The sequence below is a fragment of the Oncorhynchus keta genome, chromosome 2, assembly GCF_023373465.1.
Source record: "Oncorhynchus keta strain PuntledgeMale-10-30-2019 chromosome 2, Oket_V2, whole genome shotgun sequence".
Taxonomy (NCBI): domain Eukaryota; kingdom Metazoa; phylum Chordata; class Actinopteri; order Salmoniformes; family Salmonidae; genus Oncorhynchus; species Oncorhynchus keta.
In genome coordinates, this window is record NC_068422.1 from 32,123,676 (window position 1) to 32,147,623 (window position 23,948).

Sequence of the window (23,948 nt, forward strand, 5' to 3'; positions counted from 1 at the left end):
TTAAATAATTTGGAGCTCCTATCTGTGTACAGTACATGATGAACCACACACATACAGTATTCAACATGAGAAGATTCAAATGGTAGTAAGCGAAACTCACTATTTGTACAACAAGCACTGCAACTCATTACATGTTCATTTTATGCAGTACATGATACACCCTCTACTTCAAAGCATGCAAATCTGAAGGTCTACACAGCTCTGTGCTAGATGGATGATGCCTGTACGCCTAGTAGAAATGTGGTTTTAAATGGATTGTTTGATCTATCAGACATTCATTTATCTTTCTAATGGCTGCTCATGGACAAGACTGAGCACCCCTTTGCGAGGCTACATTGATCATAGGCAGGTCAATACCAAGTATGCCTACCGTTACACCCACGATAACAGCACTCGGCAGGAGTTTCAACACAGACTTGGGCAGTGAGAGTGCGTATTGTTGGGCAAAGCCATCAACTTTACAGACCCGCTGGGCAGTTCATCTTTTTCATCACTTAACGCAGCTCTCCACTCTGCATACAAACTCATCGTCACTGCAGACAACATTAAGTTTAGTAGAAATGAGATGTTGAATAAACTGAAGTCATATGAGCTGTAACATGGTTAACATGAACTAAATCTACGCTTTTGTACAACTTCACTAAATAAACTGGATGTCTGAGTTTTGATATGGCCGAATCAACTAAACCAAGGACAAACATGGGGGGAATAATAATAACTTCATCCAGCACAAGGTAAATATTTACCAGTGAATATTAAACCAGCCAACGCAAGATGAACATGTAGCCTTGACGAAACGAAGAGTGAGACAAAGACCTGCTTCCCAACAGATTTTGACAATGTGCCTTCTGTGTGGGAGTCTTGCTGGGCAGACGAGTGCCAACAGCTGCCCAAAACTGACTGTGTACGCATGCACACACAAAGAGCTAGGATGAAGTGACTGGCCAGCCCCAACACCCTGCCGGCCAGACAAGCAAAGCTAAACTACAGTTAATTTCAACTGAAAACTGGTCTTGGGATGAAAATCAACAAATCCAAATATTAGGCTTCGACTGATTATATTGGCAATTATAAACAAGGCCTACTGGTATGACTGGAGTAATGGATATGAATACAATACCAAATTTGCCACAAAAAAAAAACAAAAAACACCAGAGTAGAGTTTGCAAGGTCATTGGCAACCTAGTAAGATTTGTGGCCTGATGAGTGTTGCCAAGGCAGCATGAGCACAGCTAGTACCTGGAAACTGTGAGCTAACTGATACTCTGGGCCAGTAGAGATTAGACCTGTTAATAGAATGTGTGAGAAGTAACAAGCTCATAGTGTGAGAAGAAAGTGCTCTGCAATAACAAAAAATGAATTTATTTGATGTCTGCCTTCTGATTTTGAATCCAGAGTGATAATGCCCATAATAAATAACTTGGGTTAGGGTTCATTCTACTCATACAGGATAAGTAGGCCAAAGTTGACATAGGCTACCTTTTAATGCAAACCTAGCCCAGACAAAAGCATGGGTGGAAACCAGCTTCTTTTGTATAGTGCGTGTCAGTGGTCATGGCAGAGATGGATAGATTCCTCATTTCTACTCCTCAAGGGGTAGGCTGGGTGAGTGAGGTAGACTAGCTGCCCTCTGTATTATTCTAGCAGGCAAGAAGAGCAAGCGCCAGGGAGAGGAGGTCTTCAGCAGGCTGCAGATTGCAATTCACATTCTGACATTTGTCAGTGACTGACTGCTCGAGTGGAAGATGACCTGCTGCAGACTCCGCCATCAATACAGAACTCGTGAAAAGGTCTGCTTCAAAATACCTACAACTCATTCTGATTAGACCACCTAATCTAGTTGCATCGATGGCTGACATACTTCACTAGTGAAATGTGTCTGTGGAACTCGTTTAACATTTTTTGTCCTGAATGTGTCATGAATCCACCATAACCTACAGTGCAGGGCAAAACTTGATGAGTGGCCAATGGATCAGAAGCACACGTGGCCATTCATTCATGTGAAAGACAGAGAGCACCCATAAATGACAGACAGGCTACTACTTACATCTCAAGCATGATCTCGTTTAAATAAATGCCATCCAACAATTCAATGTATTCCGATAGTTTGGTGCCATCGTTTCCTGATGAATGCCCAGCCGCCTTAACCTGAAAAATATGACAATACACACCAAACCTGTCATCAAAACCAAATCACTTGTTAAACAGGGCATTTATTTGGGATACCCTGATTAATTGCTTTACTCAAATTCCCATAGAATGGTTAATTAGGGTGCCTTACCCAGGCGACCAATGGCGTGAGCAGAAATTGTTCCAACAATGGCGTAAAAACCTCACTTTCCATTTCCTTGTGTTGAACAGCGACAATTCCAGAGAATTTGAATGAAACTGTATTTTCTCCTTGTCGGGAAATTTTCTTCGCGTCGCCTTTCACCCCTCTGAACGCGTCCTTAATTTAGACGCCGCTCATGTGGTTGATTTAATTAAACAGACACAACTTTTGCCGATAAAGAAAACAAGTCAATGACGTCGGGTTTTGCTGAAAATTTATCCACAATTGTCGTATCTGATACCCGAGATAAACATGTTAACGTTACCCTCCTTGAGAAGGACCATCACATTTTTTGAAAAACCTTGAATCCCATCTAGCCTGTGCCCGTCAAGGCAGCTTACCTACCTACAGCTAAATGTCTTTAACTAAGACATTAGACCTGTACAGGTAGGCTAATAATAAAGAACATGCTCCATGAAAATCTAACGTTGGTCTGATAAAACACAGAACTAGTAGTAAGCCTAAAGACAGTAACTGGTTTCCTCCAATGGACGTCGAGTTACAATATTCTTTTAAAAAATGTATTCCTTTCCCCATCACGTTATTTTAAGTCTTGAAGGTCGCATATTTTTCCCCAATAAAACCAACGACTGTTCCAATAGAATTGGGCAGAGATGTCTTTCTTCTGTCATGTATTCCCTTCTTCCAGCCAAGTGACTAACGGCTGAATAGCCTACTACTGACATGAGTTTACTGATGGCGCTAGACTAAGTACCGCCTCCACGGGCTCAACTCCGTTTTGTTTCCATTCCAGCGTACTCATCCATCCGTAGAGGACGTGTCTTCTTCCGCCAAAATCAACTGCGCTTAAAAAAATAGGGCTGCAGCACGTTGTCACTGACAGTTCCACCTCCACATTAAATGGATTATGTTGTATGGAGACTATAGACTACATTAGCAGGACATAATGCTTCACATTTGATGTGTCTCCTTTGTCAATGAATATTGTCAAAGTGAGTGTGTCAGTAGGACTATGCTGTGTGTGTGTGTGTGTGTGTGTGTGTGTGTGTGTGTGTGTGTGTGTGTGTGTGTGTGTGTGTGTGTGTGTGTGTGTGTGTGTGTAGCATGCTGGCTGGCTGCCAATGTAGATAATATGGGTAGTATTCATATAAATGATCTCAAACAACATGACTAGAAAAATCATTAGTGTTACCACACAGATATCAACAAGAATGTCCAGACAAATCCTCGTATTAATGATTGAAAGAAATCCTCATCTGCCCATCTATAGATATATCCTGATGTAATTGATAAAAAAAACAGTACTCTTCAATTTGTGTGATACTTGCATGCCAGTGCACATATCATTTATCCTCAAACACACACAACCCTTTGATTAAACTATTTGGAATGCACTGCTTTGAAGGTCACGGTAATTCATATTGGATTTTTACACTGTTATGTACCTGTAATTACAAACAAAGTGTCACAGGGAGGCCAAGTAGATAATCAAGGACCTCAGCCACTCGAGCCACAGCCTGTTCACCCCGCTACCATCTAGAAGGCAGAGAAAGTACAATTGCAGCTTCTATCTCCAAGCCATCAGACTGTTAGACAGTCATCACTAGCCGGCCTCTGCCCAGTACACTGCCCTGAACCTTAGTCACTAGCCTACCGGTACTCTACCATGCACCTTAGAGACTGGTCACTTTAATCATGTTTACATACTGTTTTACCCAATTAATTTGTATATACTGTATTCTACTGTTGTCATAACTCATCCTATACAACTACTGCTGTACACACCTTTTATATTCACATACGGTCTATACTGTCTATACACACCATTCACATACATATTATTTATATTCCGTACTATGGTCCAGAAGCTAATTCCCTGCAATTCTATCCATTTTGCCATGGGGTTTTGTTCTACGTATTTTAGTACTGTATTCTCGGCATAGCTCATTGCAATATTTCTACTACCATACATTGGGACGTGGTGAGAAGTGGCAGACAGGGAAAGTGTTTTGTAAACAGCAGGTGTAGACTAACAATGAAATGCATATTTACTTGCCCTTCCCAACAGTGCAGAGAGAAAAAAATGGAATAATTGAAAAATGTAAAATAACATATAGTGACTAGGCTACAGGATAGATAATAAACAGCAAGCTGAATATGGGATGAGTCACAAGAGTTAGTGCAAAAAGGGTCAATGCAGATAAAAAGTTAACCAATAACTACCTGGACTAATTATGTAGGAGTCTTATGGCTTGGAGATAAAAGCTGTTCATGGTCATGTTGGTTCCAGACTTGATGCATTGATACTGCTTGGATCCAGTTGTTGGAGGGAGGTGTTTAGTCCCAGGGTCCTTAGCTTAGTAATGAGCTTTGTGGGCACTATGTAGTTGAACTCTGAGCTGTAGTCAATGAACACTATTCTCACGTAGGTTTTTCTTTTTGGTTGGAAAGGGCCGCATGGAGTGCAATTGAGATTGCGACATCTGTGGATCTGTTGGGGCGGTATGCAAATTGGAGTGGGTCTAGGGTTAACAGGATGCAGGTGTTGGCCTTTCAATGCACTTCATGGCTACAGTGTCACAAATCTTCCTGAGTCTGTGTTTGCCTGTGTTTCTGTCCTGGAGTGTGTTTCCGGTGTCCTGGAACTCACCCTGTCTGGTTGCCGGGCGAATTAGCTTGTTGGGAGATCAATGTTCACCCGCACCTGTATCCCATCAGTAATCTGCACACCTGTCCTGATCATCACCTCTCCCCTTCAAAAGCTCTGACCTGACATCCATTCCCTGCCGGATCGTTAGCCATGAACAGTATGTTGTGCCATAATATCAGCCTCAAGTTGGATAGAATTTGTTTTGTGTTTTTTTTTTTAACGTATTGCTTGCCTTAAACTTACCTCCGTTTGTTCTGTCTACTGTCTTCAGTTACTCACCCGGATCATTTACCCCATTCCCGCCTGGTCGTCGGAGGATTCCGCTACCCCGTTGGATCCACCTATTTACTCCCATCAACTCACCACCGCTGCCCGCTACGCCACCTGGATATATCTACCCATTCACTTGTAAATAAATACTCACCTTCTTCCTACTCTCCTTGTCCTGGTCTGGTTCTGGGTTCGATTTTGAAAGAACGTGACATACAGACGTGCGTGCTACCGGGCGGTAGTCATTTAAGTAGTCACCTTGGCTTCTTGGACACAGAGACTATGGTGGTCTGCTTTAAACTTGCAGGTGTTACAGACTTGGTCAGGGAGAGGTTGAAAATGTTAGTGAAGACATCTGACCACTTCCGTATTGAGTGAGTCACTGGTACTTCCTGCTTTAGTTTTTACTTGTACGCGGGAATCAAGAGGATAGAATTATGGTCAGATTTGTCAAATGAGGGATAACTTTGTACGTGTCTCTGTGTGCAGAGTAAAGTTTTTCTAGAGTTTTTTTTGCCCCTCTGGTTGCACATGTGACATGCTGGTAGAAATGAGGTAAAATGGTGGTTGAGGTAAAAGTTTGCCAGCATTAAAGTCCCCAGCCTCTAGGAGCACCGCTTCTACAATTTAAAGATTTTACTGAGTTGAAGTTTATTTAAAGAAATCGGTCAATTGAAATAAATTCATTAGGCCCAAATCTATGAATTTTACATGACTGGGTATACAAATATGCCTTTGTTGGTCACAGATACAGTACGTTAAAAATAAAGGTAGTGGCGGGATCAGAACCAGTCATTATCTGATGTGACTACCATTTGCCTCATGCAGTGTGACACATCTCCTGTTGATTGTGGCCTGCGGAATGTTGTCCCACTCCAATGGCTGTGCGAAGTTGCTGGACATTGGTGAGAACTGGAACACACTGTCGTACACGTCAATCCAGAACATCCCAAACTTGCTCAATGGGTGACATGTCTGTTGAGTATGCAGGCCATGGAAGAACTGGGACATTTTCAACTTCCAGGAATTGTGTACAGATCCTTGCGACATGGGGCCATGCATTATGTTGAAACATGAGGTGATGGCGGCAGATGAATGGCACGACAATGGGCCTCAGGGTCTAGTCACGGTATCTCTGTGCATTCAAATTGCTATCGATAAAATGCAATTCATTTCAATTGACTGATTTCTTTATATGACCTGTAACTCAGTAAAATCTTTGACATTTTTGCATGTTGCGTTTATATTTTTGTTCAGAATTGTAAAATAAGAATTTCTACTAAACTGTGTACGTGACCAATAAACTTTGATTTGGTGAGCTGTCAGCAGTTAGAAAGCATATTTCAGTGGAGGCTGTTGAGGGACGGATGGCTCATAATAATGGCTGGAACAGAGTAAATGGAATGGGATCAAATACATGGAAACCATGTTTGATACATTTGATACCACCCCACTATTCCGCTCCAGCTATTGCCACAAGCCCGTTCTCCCCAATTAAAGTGCCACCAACCTCCTGTGGCATATTTTGAGACCAGCCCAGTCATTCATCCCACGAGATAAGCCTCACAATCAACCAAACTGATTATTTGGTCGGTCGGAATGAATGGGGAAAGGGCAATGTCACCAAAAAGGCCATTTTAAAACAATTATTTACTTGTTAATGGTTACATCTGAGGGCTTAGCTAAAATCTATGTATGGAAGCACATCACTTCACCTGAAATATTTACTATGGGTATGTTATGAAAATAATTTTACACAGGGACACTAGAAGTCAATCTTAAATTAATCGTTGTTTATTGCCAGTGTACTGGAGAGGTTCCAAATCAATGCACCATTGTGAACATCTGTCAGGAGCTCTGCCGGGGCAGTCCCAGCAATTGTCTTATATACGGCTGTACACAGTTATATTTGCACACAGTTATATTTGCATGATTTAGCATGATTCATTCATCATTACCAATTTGTTTCATTCATGTGACCAACCAATACTGGTTCAAGATATTTAACAGATCAATACCTCACAACGTTTCTTGTCTCTAAGTTGAGAACTTGAAACTCCAATATCTTTCATTCTCAAAACAAAGGTCTGGGTGTACTGCCAAATTGCAGCTACTGATAGTGAGGATTCATTCAGTCAGTCACTTGCATGAACACAGAAAATGGTTATTAGAAAAGCACATGAATAGAACACAGACATTTGGTATTAGAAAATCACAAACATTAAACTTTTCCAGCACAGGTCATTCTCCAGTCTCCTGAGATAAGGAGAGCTTCTGAGTTCATTTGATGTGACTTTCTGGGACTTCCACGGATTTAGGCTTTAGTTTATGTTCAAAAAGAGGATGTTAGGTAGACATTCCATGTGTTCTCTGGTTTGGGCGGGACTTTGGACTACCATTTGTGTAGGAGGGGATTCGGATTCAAATACACAGCAGGCCAATTCACGGGCCAGGCTGAGCACATAGATTCTGAAACACTTACAGGTAATTCATACTCATCAATTCATCATGACTCATGTAATGCGCACCTACCACAATCTGAAAACAATTATATTTAATGTGGACATTTTTTTTTTGTGAAGCTCCATTTTTGTCTTTTCAATGTGGAGAACAGTGTGTGTTTGGCATAAACCTTGGTTTTGAAAATGCGATTGGTCATATGTTTTTTATTCATAAATTATTAATCATGTTTATGTGATGCGTAACAGAGCATACTAATTCATTATTGGGTCATAGAGCAACAGCAACATTCCTTACGCAGCTTGAACACAGCAGGGAAAACAACTCTACAAATTCCTTCAACTTGGCTGGCTTCTTAAAAACGCAGACCACCCCTTTGGCTAAGGAAAATCAAACTCTCCAAAGCCAGTGTACTCAAACAGAGCTGCAACAGAGGTGCATGGAATCATGTTAATTTAACCTAAAGCAAAGATTCCACTGATCAAGCAATGATCTATCTATGCATCACAAACATTTTGGAATCTTTATCCAAGGTGTGAATGTGTACTAAAATACATCACTATCAACCTTATACTTTGCTGGTCTTGTCAAATGATTGATGTATGCTTTTGGGATGACTGACCTATTTGGAGCAGCAGCCCCATAACTCACTTCTCTTCATCCTGTCGGGCTGATATGGGAAATCAAACCATATGGATCAAATCCCCCTTCTGTTGATATAAAGCCCCTACGGCAAAGGTCAGCCCAATGTTTTATGAATATATTAGATGACTGATAGCGGTGTTGTTTTGAAGCCACCGTGCCTCCAACTTGGCACTCCTCCACCATTGTAAAAAAATATTTTGGAAGCTATAGAAAGGAATGTATTGATGTCTACATTTGTTATTTTGGCATTTTTTTTTATATTAGACACCTTAATGCATACTCCTAAATCATTATGTGAGCTAAACAAACATGTTAAATAAAAATTATATTCAAAAAAACGTAATTATGTCCATGAAATATTATATTGAATTACTGAATAAATCCATTCATTCCTATGGAAGATTGCTCCCACTGGAGAGTGCCAATATGGCCGACCGGTGGCTTCATAGCCTGTCAATGGCCAATACATAGCATCTGCAATCCAGGGTTTATATACATAATTGGTTCAGCCTGATTACAACAAAAATACCAATAGATTCCCTGCTGCTGTGTTTCTGACAAGCCTACAGTATCAACACCTCATTGTCATAATTAATATGTCATGTTAGAATTTCCTTAGAACTTTTAATGATACCTACAGCTCTGCTAGGCACCATGTAATTACTACACACCTGACATGGACGATCAGTCTTCTCCACTTTAAGTCTTAGTGATCAAAATGACTGACTGTGCTCATGAGCTAATGTCCACTTTTGACAGGTGATAAATTAGCTAAGGCAGGAGCAAGGATAATAGCCACCACATGTTGTCTGGTAAACTGGGTATGAAATTATGTAGAAAATGAAATCTAATTCCATTATCACTCACAAAATTGATATTGTACTTTTTGCACCTCAAGCAAAAAAGTAGGCAGACTATGGCCAATGTAAAAGCAATTTCCTTTATATATAATATCAGTGGAGGCTGCTGAGGTGAGGACGGCTCATAATAGTGTGTGGAACAGAGCGAATGGAATGGCATCCAACCATGTGTTTGATGTATTGATGTATTTGATACAATTCCACAGATTCCGCTCCAGCCATTATCCCGAACCAGTCCTTCCCAAGGTGCCACCAACCTCCTGTGTGTCACCCATACTCTAGATATGTGTGCTGCAGACTTTCTGTTGTAAACATATTTGCACTGTATTTTTAGAGAATGGTTTTATGTGGAATCCCTATCTAAGACGCAGTGATGATTGATTGCCAGACACCCTTAACCCAAATTGTCACTCCACTGTTGAAAATGTAATTGGATATGCCAAAAATGTATTACTGTGGTACTTATACAGCCTGTCGTCAGTGCCTAGCACCACCATAGTATATAGACACTAGCAATGGGTTCACTCTCTTTAACTACTGGAGTCCTGGAGTGACCTGCCCTGAGTGCATTCTACACCAGTGGTTCCCAACTCCAGTCCTTGAATACCCCAAAAGCACAAATTATTGTTGTAGCTCCAGACAAACATTCCTGATTCAGCTCATTTAGGGCCTGATGATTAGTTGACAAGTTGAATCAGGCGTGCTTGTCTGGGACTACAATACAAATTGTGTACCGTTGGGAGTATTATAGGACCGGAGTTGGGAAACACTGTTCTACACTACACGAATGCTTTCTCAATCTTTCAGCGTGCCTTTCACAGCACAACTACAATTTGATTTCAGATACAAGGTCAGACACCTTCCAGTCCCGATAGACCTGGGGTACTCAACTCTTACCCTATGAGATCCGGAGCCTGCTGGTTTTCTGTTCTACCTGATAATTAATTGCACACACCTAGTGTACCAGGTGTAAACCCATCCCTGGTGAGAGGGGAACAATAAAAAAAATGATCACAGTGCACACATAGTTAGAATTCCATTTCCAAGACCGTCTTTTGTAAGAAAACATGAAACAATAATAATCTAAGTGCAATCTGATGGAAACATTAAGTGAATGGTCCATAAGACACTGATGGTCCTTGCCTCTGGATATCGTCAGGACAGGAGCTCTCAACCTGTCCATATCTATGGCAACTGGATAAACCTAATAGAATCTCTGGCAAAAAAAAGCTGCTGACACTAATCTGTTGTCATAACAACCACAGCCTCCCACCCCTTCCTCGGCATGGCTGCTCACACTAATCTCCTTTCATTACACCAAGATGCCCTCCCGGGGTACAGCAAGGGGATCTTTTTGACACATGAGGCATGGCGTGTAATTGTGAAATTTGAACAAACCAAAAAACACCACACCAAAATGTCCAGTAGCAAGCAGTAATTGCCTACTGAATTAGCCCCCTAAAGAAGTGAATCTTTCTGAGAAGGTATAACAGTGAAAGAGAGAGCTTCAGGTCCAAATGGTTATTATCTGAGTGTAAGGATGGTGTTCACAGACAAAGATTATTCAATTCAAAGTTACAAACATAATTTGGTATGAAGTATGCATCACTTCAAACATGATGCTCTGACTAGTGTGCCAGTCAGGCCTATTTGCAACAGAACATGCATATCCAGTGTGCTTTCCCTCTTTATAGATGTTAGATTAATTATGCATGCTCTTGCTGTGTCGACGATTAGGTTGCTGGCGGGTCCAACACCAATAACGACACTGTGGTCATTATTATAGAGGATATGATGAGTGGTTCATCCATTGAAGAAGTGAAATCCACGGACACAAAAATGCACAGTAAAAGAGAGGAGAGTAGTTTCTCCTTTCAATGGACTCATGGGTCCTGGTTGACATTAAAATGGCTGAGAATGCACCTGCACAGGAAGAGTCCATAGGCGCAGTCAGAGTGGTTGAGAGTGGGGATGAGTGAGAGCAAGGATTAATATCGCTCACATTCTAAGTCCTCGGTAGGGGACCCTCACCACCGTTCACCACTCTGAAAGTACCAATAGCTGACTCTAAAGCAGGTAAATTCGACTCCCAATATACAGTGTAAGGGTCAACCAATATTTCATGACGAGGAAGCTGATAATGCTGTGTTGACCAAAGACAGCATATTCCTATCGAACAAGTCTTTCAACATATCCTCACATTGTTCTTTAGGCTGGTACAGTAACAGCATGGCTGGCAAGCGTGACATTGTACAACCAAAGACTTCCGGTTCATGGGTCGGTCTTGAATTGCGGTGGCATTTGGGCATGGCATTTTGGAGAGAAGAAAAGTTGTATTTATTTAAATTTGGGTACATCTTCCCATTCTAAATCAACTAAATCAACTGGGTACATCTTCCCATTCTAAATCAATGTTATCCTTATGGTAAAAAAATAGTCACTAATATGGCAGCCTAATGACTGCCATATTAGTGACTATTTTTTACCATAAGGATAACATTGTGCCACCAGTAGTTGTAGTAACACCACCAACGGTAACATCAATGAGAAATGTTAGATTTTTAAATATTTTCTTAAATGGAGGCCACAGATGCTCAACTCTAAGGCCGTTAACACAACTAATGAAATGTAGTGATATGATTAATAATTTTTCTCACAATGTTATTTCCCTTCAATTAAATTGAGTAACACCAAGTGACACTTTGGATTTCCTGAGTGGCTTCCGAGTGGCGCATCGGTCGAAGGCACTGTATCTCAGTGCTACAGACCCTGGTTTGATTCCAGGCTGTATCAAAACTGGCCATGATTGGAAGTCCCATAGGGTGGTGCACAATTGGCCCAGCGTTGTTAGGGTTTGGCTGGGGAAGGCCATCATTGTAAATAAGAATTTGTTCTTAACTGGCTTGCCTGCCTAGTTAAATAAAATACATAAAAATTAGACACACCAAATTATTTACATTTACATTTACATTTAAGTCATTTAGCAGACGCTCTTATCCAGAGCGACTTACAAATTGGTGCATTCACCTTATGACATCCAGTAGAATAGTCACTTTAAAATAGTGCATCTAAATCTTAAAGGGGGGTGAGAAGGATTACTTATCCTATCCTAGGTATTCCTTAAAGAGGTGGGGTTTCAGGTGTCATGAATCCTCAAATTCATGACACACTAAAAGGGTGTGATTAGCCAATAATCTTCTTTAATATAGACCACTCTGCCGGTAACAGTTTGCCACTGGAGGGAATGCTCAAATTCCTTGTCTATCTTTGTCATGAGTGATTTTCAAGGTGGTAACACCAATTACATAAAACTGAGGGACAGACATTATACTACTAATACATGTTTTATTTTAATAGCCTTCTTTGTTTTTATTGATCTATACAAGATATGAAATACTTTTCACTTTTTTTATTTATTTATTTATTTTACCTTTATTTAACCAGGTAGGCAAGTTGAGAACAAGTTCTCATTTACAATTGCGACCTGGCAACTTTCTAGGATTCAAAAAATAGATATCTCTAAATCCCCAAAACTTGTCTTGACAATTCTACACTCTATCCCTACTGGGACAACACAATTTGCTTACCCTAAGTACTTTAAGCAATGCATAAACAGCATTTGCAGTATAAAGGTCTTGCAATATGTTTTATCATTGATCAACAGTTTAATATAAACAAAGACATGTATGATTGCAAAGGCAAGGGAGGCCCCTGCAATTTAAGAACAACCACGTCATACTGCATTATACCTGTGTGCTACCCAATAACATCTCATTTCTCCTGAAGTGTGTACTGCCCCAACAGTTTGTGTACCACCCCAACAGATCCACAGATGATTCAATCTCTATTGCACTCAACACTGCCCTTTCCCACCTGGACAAAAGGAACACCTATTAGGGAATATTATTCATTGACCACAGCTCAGCGTTCAACACCATAGTGCCCTCAAAGGTTATCACTAAGCTAAGTACCCTGGGACTCAACACCTCCCTCTGCAACTGGATCCTGGACTTCCTGACAGGCCGAACCCAGGTGGTAAGGGTAGGTAACAACACATCCTCCACGCTGATCCTCAACACGGGGACCCCTCACAGGTGTGTTCTCAGTCACCTCCTTTACACCCTGTTCACTCATGACTGCATGACCAGGCACGACTCTAACACCATCATCAAGTTTTCAGATGACACAACAGTGGTAGGCCTGATCACCAACAACGATGAGACAGCCTATAGGGAGGAGGTAAGAGACCTGGCCGTGTGGTGCCAGGACAACAACCTCTCCTTCAAAGTGATCAAGACAAAGGAGATGATTGTGGACTACAGGAAAAGGAGGACCGAGCACGCCCCCATTCTCATCGACAGGGTTGTAGTGGAGCAGGTTGAGAGCTTCAAGTTCCTTGGTGTCCACATCACCAACAAACTGTCATGGTCCAAACACACTAAGATAGTCGTGAAGAGGGCACGGCAAAGCCTATTTCCCCTCAGGAGACTGAAAAGATTTGGCATGGGTCCTCAGATCCTCAAAAGGTTCTACAGCTACACCATCAAGAGCAAACTGACTGGTTGCATCACTGCCTGGTATGGCAACTACTCAGCCTCCGACTGGGGCCAGCTTCCTGCCATCCAGGACCTTTATACCAGGCGGTGTCAGAGGAAGGCCCTAAAATGGTCAAAATATCCAGCCACCCTAGTCATGGACTGTTTTCTCTGCTACCGCAAGGCAAGTTGTACCGGAGCGCCAAGTCTAGGTCCAAAATCATTCTTAACAGCTGCTACACTCTGTTTATTATCTATGCATAGTCACTTTAACTGTACTTACATGTACATATTACTTTGAGTAACCGGTGCCCCCCCCACATTGTCTCTGTACCGGTACCCCCTGTATATAGCCTCACTATTGTTATTTTACTGCTGCTGTTAAATTATTTGTTACTATTTTTTACAATTTTTACTTAAAACTTCTTAAAACATTGTTGGTTAAGGGCTTGTAAGTAAGCATTTCACTGTAATGCCAACACCTGATGTATTCAGCGCATGTGACAAATACAATTTGATTTGATTTGAAGTCTGCGCTCGTTCATTACTTCCAACAAATCTAAAAGCATTGAATTGGCGGGGGCATGGGCTGGTGGAGGTTTCCACAATATTTCTTATACCAGTCATTTTCTTTCAAATCGGCAAAGGGGAGTGCAGTGCAAACTTTGGGTGGAAGGAGATATAATTGGGGCATGGTCCATGTAGGCATCATGTTTATTGTGAGGAGAAAGCGCCCTCTTGTGTTCACATCTTTAAACGGCACTGTACCACTCAAAAATCCCCATGAAATAGGTACAAGCTCCATTTACTTAATGGTTATCGTGATTGTGTGGGATACAAACAAAAATCACAATATATAAGTAAACACAACTAAGTTCAAACATCACCCTTTTCTCCTAGTTTCTTGAGAAAAAAACACGTTTAGCATTTAGTAATTTTGCAGCTTGACATACACTACCGTTCAACAGTTTGGGGTCACTTAGAAATGTCCTTGTTTTTGAAAGAAAAGCGCATTTTCTGTCCATTAGAAAAACATAAAATTAATCAGAAATACAGTGTAAACATTGTTAATGTTGTAAATGACTATTGTAGCTGGAAACGGCAGCTTTTTAATGGAATATCTACATCGGTGTACAGAGGCCCATTATCAGGGATCACTCCGGGATGCTGGCCTTCTAGGCAGAGTTGCAAAGAAAAAGCCATATCTCAGATTGACCAATAAAAAGAAAAGATGGGCAAAAGAACACAGACACTGGACAAAGGAAATCTGCCTATAGGGCTAGCATCCCGGAGTCGCCTCTTCACTGTTGACGTTGAGACTGGTGTTTTGCTGGTACTATTTAATGAAGCTGCCAGTTGAGGACTTGTGAGGTGTCTGTTTCTCAAACTAGACACTCTAATGTATTTATCCTCTTGCTCAGTTGTGCACAGGGGCCTCCCACTCCTCTTTCTATTCTAGTTAGAGCCAGTTTGCGCTGTTCTGTGAAGGGAGTAGTACACAGCGTTGTTCGAGATCTCCAGTTTCTTGGCAATTTCTCGCATGGAATAGCATTCATTTCTCAGAACTAAAATAGACCGACGAGTTTCAGAAGAAAGTTAATTGTTTCTGGCCATTTTGGGCCTGTAATTGAACCCACAAATGCTGATGCTCTTGATACCTAACTAGTCAAATGAAGGCCAGTTTTATTGCTTCTTTGATTAAAACAACAGTTTTCAGCTGTGATAACTTGGATTAGCTAGCACAACATGCCACTGGAACACAGGAATGACGGTTGCTGATAATGGGCCTTTGTACGCCTATGTAGATATTCCATGAAAAAAATCTGCTGTTTCCAGCTTCAAGTCATTTAAAACATTAACACTGTATTTCTTATCAATTCTTTGCTATTTTAATGGACAAAAAAAGTGATCTTCTTTCAAAAACAAGGACATTTCTAAGTGACCTCAAACGTTTGAACAGTAGTGTATATACTGTATGTAATTTGGACTATAAATGAGGAGTGAACTTCTGAAGTGGTCTCGTATATTGAAACGCCTTGTTTTGTCGATTTATCTTTGGTCCTATCACAAGACAAATGTATTTCTGACGTACTTCCGTGCATGTGATGAACTGTAATGGCAGCCCACATGCGCATCAAAATTGTGTAAAAGATACCTGTGCAATTCACAAAAATGTGTAATGTTAGCTTTTACTTAAATATGAGACATTTACTGAGACTTGGGCTCTCGCTGGCTCGACTAAATGTGCGGTTGTGCCACCAAAGCGTCTGGAACAGTCATGGAATGATACGAAAAGTGGGAGTGGACTTCGGAGGGAAGTAAGTTGTCGTCTGACTTGGTAGTTGGCTAGCTAGTTGGCTAGCTAGTTGGCTAGCTAGTTGGCTAGCTTCATAGCTTTCTAATAACATAACGTTACACAGTAACAACCAGTCAAGCCTGTGGGTCAAGGTTTCAAGATCGTTATTCAATGCAGGGGTGTATTTGTTGATTTCATATGGTCATGGTCTGAGTCAGATATATTTATAAGAAGGAATATTATTTAGAATATATCGTTCTTGAGTCTTCCTAAATGTGTATTGCTGTGATGATGAGTGGGTGATTCACTCACATCAATTCACTCTAACCTCAGATGCTTTCTGATTTCCCTGCTATTAAAGAAAACTTGAGATCTCAACAGGGAAACTTGCCAGATTTGCAGATGGGTCGGCTGTTGTGCAGGTAAGCTATATTTCAGTTTGCAACTTGAATATGCACAAGATGTTCAAACCAGATCCTCAGATGCATTCCACCTCTTTATCCAGCTTGGGGATACAACAGTGATGGTGACAGCTGTCAGTAAAACAAAACCGTCCCCCTCCCAATTTATGCCTCTAGTGGTAAGTTAATGCTCCAGTTTTTTTAAGTGGGGTCATATTAATTTATTTTAATGCCCTTCAAACATATTGAAAAACTGCTTTTCTTCCATGCAGGATGTTTCATTAATGTGTAATGATCTCTTTAGTGTATTGGGCTATTACATAGTGTTTTCAGGTCCCTTGGAGTAATGCAGGTCCCTTGGCTAGAGCTGTGTTTTTTTGATTGACAGGTGGACTACAGGCAAAAAGCAGCTGCTGCTGGTAGAATCCCCACTAACCACCTGCGGCGGGAGTTGGGCACCACTGAAAATGAGATTCTGACTAGTAGGCTGATAGGTGAGAAGATTATTCTAACTTCTATCCTATAAATTCCACCTTTTGCCTTACCACCCCTACTGGAGGGCAGCTCCCGCTCAGCTCAGTCCATGTTCTTCTCTGTCCTGGCGCCCCAATGGTGGAACCAGCTTCCCCCTGGAGCTAGGACATTTCTGAAAACATTTGAAACCCTACCTCTTCAAACAGTTTCTTAAATAATCCTCCTCACCTCGACCTGAACCAGCACTCTAGCTCTGACCCTACTGATAGCTACTTTATTGAGAAAAATGTACTTCATATGCCTGTGATGTGTGGTTGTCCCACCTAGCTATCTTAAGAATGCACTAACTGTAAGTCGCTCTGGAAAAGAGCGTCTGCTCAATTACTAAAATGTCATTGTAAATGTGTGCAACAGGGAGGGGCAATTGAATGCAAGGTTCACAAACAGAAGGAAATTATAAAAGCATGTATAGCTTGACTGTCTATTGGTAACAGGGTTGATGTGTTATGCTTGACCCACTCTGTTTTCCACCACAAAACACCAGCAAATTGCCAAAAAGAGTAGAACCACCTGCTTTTACACTATGATTTCACTGTTAGATGTTTCTTTTGAAAATAATATTTTTTTAAAGAAATAGTTTCACCATATTAAATTACAGTTCAATTCATATAACAGAATTGACCTTAAAATTAATTGCTAATCACATGAAATAAATAATCTACAGAAATTACAACAAGATATCTAGGGCTTTACAATGATGTTCATAACTTTTGGGTTAAGTGGGTTAAAATCTACCTGGAATTCAGAGGGTGAAGGGCAGTAAATATCAAAATGTTGAATTTGAGCACTTTAGCAAGTCTTTATTCATATGAATTATCTGATTTATTAAATGATCCTTGTGATCTATATTAAAATATCAAAGGCACTCATTTCGTGGAACAACCCAACAATTACTCTAGTCATGAATTGGTACAAATACCATTAGCAGACTTTTAACTGTATTCTTTTTTGTTGTCTCACCTCAGACAGGGCAATCAGACCGCTTTTTCCAGCTGGTTATTTCTATGACACTCAGGTGAGTCATAATTTGTAGCTAATGTTGTAATTATTTATGGACTCATTACCGATATGTTTACACTATTATTACAAGCTATGCCCTTGATTGTAATACTGCTATGTATATTTTCAGGTCCTGTGTAATCTGTTGGCAGTTGATGGTATTAATGATCCAGATGTACTGGCCATTAATGGAGGTGAGGAGAGATTGATTTCCTTGTAGAAGCAGTCACATGACCTTTGTTTGACATCCAGTGATTAAATAAACTATTTCTCATCCCTACAGCCTCTGCTGCGTTATCCCTCTCTGACATTCCTTGGAATGGGCCCATTGGTTAGTATCTCTTACAAACCTGTCCTTTTTTTTTGTTGCACAGCGTGTGGCTTTAACCATATTGTTTGTGTTTCGTGGATGTTTAGGTGCAGTGCGCATTGGCCTGGTGAATGGAGAGTTTCTGGTGAACCCAACACGAAAGGAAATGGCTTCCAGCACTATCAACCTGATAGTGGCAGGAGCACCGCTCAGCCAAGTGGGTTAGTAGTCCATCTATATCGCACATCCATTTTTCCTACAGGATTCTCTTCTACCTTAATGTAACATTCCATGATATATGTTGTGTGTTATGTCATATTCAGTCTCTGTAAAAAAAAGAAAACAAAAAAAACACGTATTGTTTGTGTCTTAGTGATGATAGAGGCTTCTGCTGAGAATGTGTTGCAGCAGGACTTCTGTCATGCAGTCAAGGTTGGTGTGAAGCACACACAGCAGATCATACTGGCAATTCAGCAGATGGCCAGGGAAGCAAAGGTGTCCAAGCGCACTCCTCCCAAAATATTTTCTGCTCCCCTGGAAATGATTGAGCTTGCGCGACAGTAAGGCATCAAATTTCTGTTTTTAATATTTCTCATATCTGTCATGTTTTTATTTATTGATGGTAACATGACAGCACACGGTTTTGCTTTCAGGTTTGCCTCTGAAAAGGTCTATGCTGTTTTCACAGACTTCACTCATGACAAAGTAAGTATTTATGTCTGGGTGTTTTTGCTATTATGTTTTGGTGGTACTTTTTCATTCAGTATGATCAGTAACTTACTGTGTCCTTTCAGATTTCCAGAGATGATGCCATTAATAAAGTAAGGCTTGAAACAGAGGAACAAATAAAAGGTACATATCATTGCTATATACCAAATAAATGCTATGCTACAGATGTTATGCTTTTTGCAACTTTCAAGGTATTGTGAGTGGTTACTGTTTTACCGCCTACTGTTTACTGTCTAACCGCCTACATATGTCTATTCTGTAGAGAAATATCCTCAAGCAGAACCTTACGAGGTGATGGAGTCCTTCAACATGGTATCAAAAGAGGTTTTCCGCAATCTGGTTTTGAATGAGTACAGGAGGTAAAAAGAACATGTCTCAGTAGTATTTAGCAAATATTCATGAATAAATGACCAACATATGCAATTGATGAATACTGTGGTTTGGAACAATAAAATAGTTTCCTTGTTTTACAGGTGTGATGGAAGAGACTTGACTTCATTGAGAAATATTTCCTGTGAGGCGGACATCTTTAAGCCCCTTCATGGGTCTGCACTTTTCCAGAGGGGACAGACACAGGTAGGGATCTGGCGTTTTATAAAGGTGTAGGCTCAGAGTATACATCCTATTTATTTTGGGGACATTGGAAAGTATTGGCTGAGTCTGATTTATTTTGGGTGGCTTGTCAGTCTATCTTTAGCCTACTTAATAAAGCCTTTTCTCTCTAGGTTCTGTGCTCTGTAACATTTGACTCATTGGAGTCTAGTATTAAAACAGACATCATTACTACGGCGTTAAGGTAAACTTGTACATGATTAATTACGGTCCTCTTGAAAGCAAATTTCAAGCAAGTGTTAAATTGCATTATGTAGGTTAAATGAAACTAGTTGTTTTCTTTTAACAGTGGAGTCAAAGACAAGAATTTCATGCTTCACTATGAGGTGAGTATCACATTTTGCAAATATGTAGGATTCGAGGATTTGCTTATTAGTTTTGTATTGCACAAAAAAAACATCTGAATGGGCTGAATATATATATATATATATATTTATTTATTTTTCAGTTTCCACCTTATGCAACCAATGAAATTGGAAAGATGAGTGGAATGAACAGAAGAGAGCTTGGTCATGGTTAGTATGCTGGTATAGATTAGATGACGTGTGGGTGGCATGGTTATTAAATTGATGTGACTATTTAGATCATATTCTGCTTCTATGGTAACAGGGGCACTGGCTGAGAAGTCTTTGAGACCTGTCATTCCCAAAGACTTCCCCTTCACAATTAGAGTTACCTCTGAGGTTCTGGAGTCTAATGGTGAGATCTATGGATGACTTTCATTTTGCTTCTACATTTTTAGACCATTACTTGTTATAAGCTTAGTTGCAAGATCTTAATTTCATTGACTGTATGATTAGCCCCCGCTCTTTCTTTCTCTCACGCACTCTCATTCTCTCAGGGTCCTCGTCTATGGCATCAGCATGTGGAGGCAGTCTGGCTTTGATGGATGCTGGTACAGTACTTCATGTTTTTGAAGTGGAAAATAAAAAACGTAATTTGTTGTTGTTGATGATCCTTCTGTTCTTCTGCAGTGAAACGTAGCACTTTTGTGTTTCAGGTGTTCCTATTTCATCAGCTGTGGCAGGTGTCGCTATTGGACTCATATCCAAGGCAAACCCAGAGAAGCCATCAGAAATCCAGGATTACCGAATATTGACTGATATTCTGGTACCCAATATTACTAGTATTTTTCTCACCAAATCTACATTCGTACTGTAATAATGGGATCCCCGTAGAACTGTTTTATTTGTGTTTTCTGTCACAACAGGGAATAGAGGATTACCTAGGAGACATGGACTTCAAACTGGCAGGAACAAACAAGGGTATCAATGCCTTACAGGTACTGTAGATGAACGTCCAGTGGTTTTTCTATTCTGTCGTATTTTGACTATTTATTTTTGCTATAATGTATGCCTCCTTCTTCTAGGCTGATGTGAAGATTCCAGGCTTACCTCTGAAACTTGTAATGGAGGCTATTCAGCAAGCCACAGGTGAAATGAAAGACATGCTCCAGAAATATATTGTTTATGTCACTATAAAATATCGTAGTCACCAATCCTCATTTCATTCTCATCTTTAGTTGCCAAGAGGGAGATTTTGGGCATCATGAACAAGACCATTGCCAAGCCAAGGGATAAAAGAAAGGAGAATGGCCCAGTTGTCGGTAAGACTCTTGGTGTCTAGCCCTTATTTGATTCCCATCATTTATGTATTTCCCTTTGAAGGAATGTTTCCTGTCTGTTGCAGAAAATGTCAGAGTCCCTGTCTCCAGACGAGCACGCTTTGTCGGACCAGGGGGATATAACCTCCGCAGACTACAAGCTCAAACGGGTAACATTTTAAAATTTAAAAAACAACATTCTAACTCCATTTGTGTCAACCCTAACACATGAGCTTTCTTCATAGGTGCATAGTGTATGGAAAAATTACAGGTTGTTCTGTGTCATTGGATAGGTGTGACGATAAGCCAGGTGGACGAGGAGACCTTCTCTGTGTTTGCACCTACTCCAGGTGCAATGAACGAAGCCCAGGAATTCATCACAGAAATCTGCAAGGATGATGTGAGTCCAGCCTAGTCTGATTCCACTGTATTGCCTAATTTTTTACCATTCCTTAATGCATTTTGATTCACTAAATGTTTATACTATAGACCCATTTCCCGGCCGCGTCATAAAGTTGGTGCGCTGTTCGTCTTTAAAACCCTCTTTGTTTACCTAGCAGTGGATACGATCACGTGCAAGTTAATGCAGCTTGTGCAAGTTAATAAACAGGTGATCTGTTGGTTATCATCTACAACATTGCAGATGTCATCAGAGGATTGATTATCTAGCAAGCCAGCGAGGCAAGGTGAAATATCACAAATAGAGCTAGATAAGGCCAGAAGAATAATATACTGTATATGTTGAACATAGCTATAGCCATCAGTCTTGCATGTTTTCATGGTCATCACTCATTTACTGTTAAGTTTGTCAAGGTCCCGACATCAGCATTGGCTATCCTGCTACAGAGCTTTTTGATGTTGGGATGCGCACATTACTCGAACACGACGTTTGATGGGAAACAGAAAAGGGCTCTATATTAGCTCTTAAACTCGAGGTGACATTCTGCCTTCTCCCTACAGTTATCAGCCATTAGCTTCACTCACGACTGCCTCATGTGAACTACAATCCCGACGCTGTGTTTTAATGTTTAGAAACCTTTCTAATAATCGCTTGCGATATGGCTTTCCAAACATAAGGCTCTTATCTTTCATAGCGAGGAAGAATCCTTAAAATAAAAAACACTTACTGTAAATGTTTTGTATAGATCCATACAGCTAGGGGAGCCTCCATCTGACGAAACTACACTTCCGCTACGCTTCCCGAGTTGCGCTTACACACAGGTGTTCTTGCCCTCAGTCTTTCCATAAACATACTCTATAACATAGATGTGGGAACACCAACTCTAACCGTATCAAGATGTGTATCAATTTAACCTTCTGTGTTTTGAAAATTATTTTTCGCTCCTATGAAAGATCGGGTAGTTATGCTTCCAAAACCGTACCGCAAGCGATGAATGTTAATGTGCAGAGCGAGTGTCTGGGATCTTAACAAAACTCTCCAATGACTCTTATGTGTAATGTAATGGAACTGAGAGTCATGATCAAGGGCTAGACTCTATATCATCCAAAAAAGCAATGTTTACCCACATCAATGAATCTGAGGATACATTTTTTGCATTGCAGCAAGAGCAGCTGCTGGAGTTTGGTGCTGTTTACACTGCCACCATCATGGAAATAAGGTACACAATGTTATGTGTTATTGGAGGATGCTGTTTAATCTGTGATGCAGCTACTGTCGGTGGTTTTTAAACATAGGACTGATTAAACATTGGATTGCTAAATGGGTAGCTTCATGACTTGCTTCAATTCTGTCTCCCTTCCCCCACAGGGACATTGGTGTCATGGTGAAGCTATATCCCAACATGAGTGCTGTTCTGCTCCATAACTCTCAGCTGGACCACAAACGGGTAAGAGTCTTGCCCCAGAATATCATGCAGGGGTCACAGGACCCTCGACAGAGATTATGTTTTACAGATGTTACCATTTTGGAAAGGGCTGCATGTGTTGGCTTGTTTTCTGTTTGTCATTTATGTTTCAGAGTGAAATAATTGTAAACTCTGAATTTGTACAGATAAAACACCCAAGTGCTCTTGGATTAGAGGTTGGACAGCAGATTCAGGTATGTGTTGCAGTAGGATCATTATTTTGATCTTTAGTTAATCTGCTTGATTTCTTAACTAACATTATTTATCTGATGGAACTTTGCCAACAGGTTAAATACTTTGGGCGAGACCCAACAGATGGTAGAATGAGGCTTTCGAGGAAGGTGTTACAATCTCCAGCAGCAACAGTTGTTAAGACACTGAGTGAGAAACAGAGCATCTCCATGGGCACAGGGAATGGCCAAGCAACCAGCACCTCCTCTTGACTCCGCGTGTCCTCCTAGACTGCGAACAACTGTCCATGACCATGCATCTTCAGGACACTCCATTCACCCTGACTTCACTGAACTACCGTTTCTCGATACTCACCAACATCCTCCAAGCACCACTTACTGTACTCTCATTCTCTGCTGATTTCAGCAATGGCCATACTATTTTGAGTTTATAGCCTGCCAGTTTCTGTTTATCTATTTTATACAATGTGTAATAAATATGTAAATTAACCATGTAATTGTTTTACGGCTGACTTGACTTAAACTTGTGACCTCTCATGTGATGGCATATTCCAATCTTCTACATACTCATTGTTTTAGTTCCGTAACAGATCTGTGCGTTTGGATATTGACACAATAAAGCCCCGTGTACACTTATCACGCGGTACCGCGCGGTGAAACACCCTTTCTCATTCATTTTCAATGGAAGGAAAGTG

General features: G+C 40.7%; 2 protein-coding genes across 8 annotated transcripts in view; one reads left to right on the top strand and one right to left on the bottom strand.

Moving 5' to 3' along the window:
* Nucleotides 1-3,058, bottom strand: part of LOC118361204 (girdin-like) — an 89,325-nt gene extending 86,267 nt beyond the window's left edge. For 4 of the 7 annotated variants that reach the window (XM_052475321.1, XM_052475302.1, XM_052475301.1 and 1 more), the window contains exons 1-2: nt 2,282-3,058; nt 2,048-2,148 (exon numbers count right to left, since the gene is read on the bottom strand). In XM_052475321.1, coding sequence (XP_052331281.1) covers nt 2,048-2,148; nt 2,282-2,344 — 164 coding nt within the window. In that variant the 5' untranslated portion in view covers nt 2,345-3,058. The remainder of the gene's footprint in view (nt 1-2,047; nt 2,149-2,281) is intronic. The other 3 variants (XM_052475322.1, XM_052475311.1, XM_052475313.1) reach the window with 1 other exon arrangement.
* Nucleotides 3,059-15,773: 12,715 nt separating this feature from the next.
* Nucleotides 15,774-23,750, top strand: LOC118399443 (polyribonucleotide nucleotidyltransferase 1, mitochondrial-like). Its single transcript, XM_035795539.2, has 28 exons — nt 15,774-16,031; nt 16,371-16,431; nt 16,515-16,589; nt 16,799-16,904; nt 17,910-17,959; nt 18,074-18,137; nt 18,227-18,274; nt 18,361-18,474; nt 18,627-18,813; nt 18,907-18,958; nt 19,048-19,105; nt 19,245-19,341; nt 19,456-19,558; nt 19,708-19,778; nt 19,884-19,920; nt 20,043-20,109; nt 20,204-20,293; nt 20,436-20,489; nt 20,595-20,704; nt 20,805-20,876; nt 20,964-21,027; nt 21,117-21,200; nt 21,284-21,367; nt 21,491-21,597; nt 22,761-22,816; nt 22,966-23,044; nt 23,209-23,256; nt 23,350-23,750. Exons 1-28 carry the CDS (start codon nt 15,886-15,888, stop codon nt 23,503-23,505), a joined length of 2,340 nt encoding a protein of 779 aa, XP_035651432.1. The 5' UTR covers nt 15,774-15,885; the 3' UTR covers nt 23,506-23,750.
* The last annotated feature ends 198 nt before the right edge of the window (nt 23,751-23,948 follow it).